At 41.7% G+C, this 5,760-nt stretch overlaps 1 protein-coding gene across 1 annotated transcript; it reads left to right on the top strand.

Moving 5' to 3' along the window:
* The first annotated feature begins 352 nt into the window (after positions 1-352).
* Positions 353-1,795, top strand: LOC102629630 (coumaroyl-CoA:anthocyanidin 3-O-glucoside-6''-O-coumaroyltransferase 1-like). The gene has a single exon (XM_006490212.4). The coding sequence runs from the start codon at positions 353-355 to the stop codon at positions 1,793-1,795; it is 1,443 nt and encodes a 480-aa protein (XP_006490275.2).
* Positions 1,796-5,760: the final 3,965 nt, after the last annotated feature.

Raw genomic sequence — 5,760 nt, 5'->3', positions numbered from 1 at the left:
AATAATTTTATTTTCAATCTTGCTAGTACGTGGACGTATCTCGAACACACCAGTAGCTTTCCGCTGTACTTTATTGAAATTGAAATCAACGACGGGTGAAATAAATATTATTTAAAGCTGTTCGCCTGGGGATTGTATAAATCCCATGCTTGTTATCGGCACATTCACTGATTCACGTGCAGTGTCGACGGTGCCGTTGTCTATATGTAAAATTAATTAATTGCAGATTTGTTTTCCCAGATGCAATCTTTTTTTTTTCTAAATTGATTTATAAGTACGCAACACAAACAGGGAGCAACAAATAAAAACTAGATCTTGCAATCTTCAAGTCAATTACTTAGTTTCCTCTGAGATGGCGACGGCAGCTGAATCATCATACAGGGTGAGGGTTGTTGATGAAAGCCATGTTGGCCCCCCGCGGGGCTCAGTGTCCCCAACAACTATTCCTCTCACTTTTCTGGACATGGTATGGATTTCTATAGGTCCCATGCAGCGTATCTTCTTCTATGAATTCCCCGACATCAGCACTCCTCATTTCACGCAAAATATATACCCCAATCTCAAGCACTCACTTTCCCTCACTCTCCGGCATTTCTTCCCCTTTGCTGCCAATCTTACTTGTCCTCCGCCGCCGAATCACCCTTACATCTCGTACAAGGAAGGCGACTCCGTTCTGGTCTCCGTTGCTGAATCCGACTACGATTTTGACCATCTTACAGCTAACCAAGCCCGAGATAATAATGCGTTTCATCAGTCACTTGTTCCGAAACTGCCTACCCCAAGTTTGCTGTCCAAGGAAACGCACGCGGTGCCTACTATGGCCGTACAATTCACCGTCTTTCCAAATTCAGGCTTTTCAATCGGGATCGCCTTCAACCACGTGGCAGCCGATGGAAGAAGTTTGAATCATTTTGTGAAATCTTGGGCGTCCATGTCCGTTACCCATCGGTTAGGAGACTTGCCTTGCCACGACAAGGATTTGGTCGAGGACCCAGATGGAATCGCTTCCATCTACTTGAATGATTGGCGTAATTTTTTGAAGAATTGTTCGGCTCCTTCCTCTGCCGATAGTGGTAATGGTGTTACTCCTCCTGCAGTTGTTCCTCAAGAAAAGGTCCGTCTCACGTTGGTTCTCGGACGTGCGGAGATTGAGAAACTGAAACAATTGGTGGTCGCTGCCACTCAAACTCAGAGCGAGCCAGCAGCGGCACGCATATCTACATATGTGGTAACTTGCGCTTTCGTTTGGGTTCTTTGGATGAAGATACAAGAGAGCAAGGAAGGTACTACTGGTGGCCACTTGGACGATGACACGCTTTCCCACTTCATAGCACCAGCAGACTGCAGAGGACGACTTGGGCTTCCATTTCCACCAACATATTTTGGCAACTGCCTAGCACAAATATCTGGGTCAGCTAAGCGAAGTGAGCTAATGGGGAGTAATGGGATTGTTGTTGCAGCCAAAGCAATTGGAAGAGCTATTTGTAAACTGAAGAAAGGTCCGCTAACAGGGGCTGAAAATTCGTTGTCCCATTTTATAGAAAAACTTAAAACGCCGAGTCTGTTAGTTACGGTTGCTGGCTCGCCAAAATTTCGCGTGTATGATACAGATTTCGGGTGGGGCAAACCGAAGAAAAGTGAGGTGGGTCACATTGGGCATGGATCTTTCTCTCTTAACGAATGCAGAGATGAAGAAGGTGGGGTTGAAATTGGCTTAGTAATTGGTCGACAACAATTGGACTTCTTCAATGCCATTATTGAGCATGCAAGGGCTGAATATTCAATGATCGGTTAGCAGTACTGAGCTGATGATCGGATTCCCATCCGATCCGACTCTCGTAGACTACCGCAAATTGGGATTAAATTGTTAGATTGCATTTTTAATGATCCAGTATGTTAAGTGGGTAGTGATTACATTTAACGTTCTAAGTTGTAACGTGCACTACTCACTCGCGTTAATTTTGTGATAATTTCCTCCAGAAATATATAATAACTTGCATAATTGCAGGCAATAATAGGCCCACTACAGAATACAATTCAAATATAGATTAGTTACAAGGTTGATGAGTAATACTAAAGAGAGAGAAAATTGAGAGAAAGATAAGAGAATTTTGCTCTCTCTCTACCTAACTCACTCTTTTTCTTCATTTTCAATACACTTTTCCTCAAATTCATCAAGAGCCCACGGGTCCCAGAACTCGCGGGAATGTCGCCATCCCTTCATCTGATGGAAAGTTCTCATAAACAAATGTTTCTTTATTTATTTATTTTTATAAAAGAAATTTCAGTGTGAATGTTTTTTGAACGTTTCCAATCGTCATGATTAGTCAAGTTCTACTGGAGTCCTCTCCTGAGGTTTTCTCTAAAAACTAAAAGGATGAAGGGGTGAAGAGAGTTGTCATAACTCTGGATTTAGTTTCTCTTTCATGAGTTTTTCTTCTGAGTCCAATAGCATTAATGCTGTTGAATTAAAACTTAGTTAATGTAGCCCAGTCGTAGGAGCTAACAGTTCGTAAACTTTTACTGAGGTTGGTGAGCACTTATTGGGGTTGAGCTCCTTGAAGATCAATGGATACTGAAGAATTAATAAAGCGATGCAGATCTATCCGATTAAGTGAAGAAGAGGAAGGAAAAGTAACCTTTAAGAGGGGAATGAAGACAAAAGGGGAAAAAATATTGAATGGTTGTCTGGTGGGAAAAATACTTCTCTCCAGAGAAGTAAGGATAGAAAGACTGCGGTCAGCAATGCAGCAGGTGTGGAAGACAAGCTGGGAAATAAAAATTGAAAACCTTGGTGATAATGTCTTTATGTTTAAATTCGGATCGAATGAAGACAAACGGAGAATTCTAGCAGGGGGACCATGGCATTTTGATAGGGCGCTTATCGTTCTCATGGAGCCGTTTGGGATTGGAGATGTTAAGAAGCAGGATTTTAGCCATGAATCCTTTTGGGTACAATTACACGATGTGCCAATCATGTGTATGGAAAAAGAAACGGTTGCAGAATTAGGAGGAGCTATTGGAAAGGTAGAAGAAGTTGAAACCGATTCTTCTGGGGAGTGTATAGGCAAGTTTTTGAGAATGAGGATTTCAATAGATATCACCAAGCCTTTAAAAAAGTTAGTAGTTCTGAAAAATATGGAGAATGAGAGGGAAGATGCAGAAAGAAATAAAGAAGAAGACATCCCAATGCTGGTATACTATGAAAGGCTCCCTGACTTTTGTTTTTGTTGCGGCCGCATTGGGCACCAGTACAGGGAATGTGCTTATTATAAGTCTCAATCAAAGGATGAACTCGCCTATGGCCCATGGCTTAAAGCAACTACATCAGCTGAAATGCTGAAACAAAGTAGAGGCAAGGAGAGATGAGAAACAAAACCTGGTCAACCAATCACAAAAGTTCAAGATCAAGTAAGCACAGATTTGATGCATATAGCAATAAGGGAGAAACAACAAGATCCAATGGAGAAAGAGGTAACAGAGAGCTTGCAACAAACCCGAATGGATCCGGAAAAAGACAAGGGTCAAGGGGTAGTTGTAGATCATTTAATGCATAGAGCTACTGAACCTAGATGGTCAGAGGCTAGCTATTCAGCCGCAGAAAGGCCAGTGGTCAACATCACAAGTCATGGGGAAGAGGCAAAAAGGGCGGGAAAGAAGACTGAAGAAGGAAAAAAGTAGGAATCAAAACTTCAAGGTGACGCTTTAAAGGAAAAAAATGATTTTTGAAAACAAAAAAGAGTTGATTGAGGGGCCGGAAATGAATTGGAGCAATAACAAGCAAAACGAAATTATGGGCTCTCAACACAAAGAAGTATACATGGGCCAAGTGGAATTAGAAGCTGAGGATGGAGTTAATGAGCCATATGCAAATAAGTGTAAGCCCATAAGGAGAAAATGGAAGTCTCAAGCCTGCAATTTAGAAGAAAAAGAGAAAAACAAAGAGGGACAAGTTGTAATGAAAAGGCCAGCAAGTCCTCAAAATTGGTACAACCCAAATTCCAAAAGATTGAAAGAAAGTAGCCCAAAAAATATCGCCCTTTCCCAACGATTTCCAAACCAACTCCCAATAGCAACTCAGCTACAACTTGAGAATGAAGAAGGTGAAGCTATGGAGGAATCACCATTTATTGTTGATGAACTATCGACGGTGGCTGGAAATCAGCCCCTCCGATAGCCATGAAGATCATAAGCTGGAACGTTCGTGGTTTGGGGAAAAACTGAACGTTCCGAGAAGCTCAGGAGGTAATCCGTGAGCATAAACCCTAAATTTTATTTCTTTGTGAAACAAAAATGACAGTGCAACAAATGAAGAAAAAGAGTGAGCAGTTTTGTTTCCCAAGCTGCTTTGCTGTCGGTAGAGAAGGAATGGGTGGTGGCCTAGCTATGCTTTGGTGATATAAAGTCATACAGCTTCCATCATGTTGACGCGGTTGTGCACAGTGAGAATGGGAGCTTGTGGAGATGTATGGGCATTTATGGGCATCCAGAAGCAGTTCAGAAACGGAACACGTGGAAGTTATTGAAAAGTTTAGCAGATCTTTCCTCTTTACCATAGCTCTGTTTTGGGGACTTCAATGAAGTCCTAAACACAAATGAAAAAAATAGGACGTAAATAGAGGAATGTAAGCATGATAACTGATTTTAGAGAAGCTCTCAGAGAGTGTAATTTGAGGGACGTGGGGTGCACTGGGTATCCGTTTACTTGGTCAAATATGAGGTTTGGGGTAGATTTTATTGAAGAATGATTGAATAGATTTTTATGCAACAAGGGTTGGGGTAACTATTTTCAGGAAAAAGCAGCTCTGAATTTAGTTTCCTGGTGCTCTGATCACCACCCAATTTTAATGGAAGTACTCGAAAAAGGAAAAGAGGGGAGATTTTTCAAGAGAACTTTTCACAGAGCTCATTATGAAGACTTTTGGAGTTCCTACGAGAAATGTAAGGAGATCGTTAAGCACAAATGGAAGGACACTAGCTGTTGGAGTAAGGGAAACCCTGTGGATTTGTTTAAATAGAAATCGAAGGAAGCTTTGGCTGATCTGCAGTTGTGGAGCGATAATGAATTCAAGGGCAGGCAAAAGAAGTTAAAGCGGCTGAAAGACAAGCTGAAGATGATCAGAGAAGATTTCAGTCATCATGAGAGTGGTGATGAAATCAGAAAAATGGAAAGGCAGATTGATAACATCTTGTTGGATGAAGAAATTTATTGGAAGCAAATATCGAGAGCGGATTGGCTGCGAGAGGGGGACAAGAACACAAAATTCTTTCATTCCAAAGCCTCAGCGAGAAAAAGGAAGAACATAATAGTGGGGCTCGAGGATGAGCGAGGAATCTGGAATGAAAAACCTGAGGATGTCCAAAGTATGTTTTGTGAATACTTCACCAGCATCTTTACCACAACCGATCCTTCTCTAGCCCATCTGAATACAGCCTTAACAGACTTGCCTCAATGAGTAACAGATGAGATGAATATGTCCCTAGGGCAGAAGTTTACTAAGGAGGAGATCTCAACCGCCCTTGCTCAGATGTGCCCCACCAAAGCACCAGGTCCCGATGGTCTTCCAATAGCCTTTTTCCAAAAGTACTGGAGTTCAGTTAAGGAAGGAGTGATAACAACCTGCTTGCACATTCTCAATGAGGGAGGTAGTGTTGCCCCTTTAAATCATACTTATATTGCTTTAATTCCAAAAGTGGGTAATCCTAGAAAGGTGACTGAATTTAGACCCATTAGCCTGTGCAATGTTATATATAGGATTG

This window comes from Citrus sinensis, chromosome 9 (assembly GCF_022201045.2).
Source record: "Citrus sinensis cultivar Valencia sweet orange chromosome 9, DVS_A1.0, whole genome shotgun sequence".
NCBI lineage: Eukaryota > Viridiplantae > Streptophyta > Magnoliopsida > Sapindales > Rutaceae > Citrus > Citrus sinensis.
Note: the sequence above shows the minus strand (reverse complement) of the source record. Positions and strands in the feature narration are given on the sequence as shown.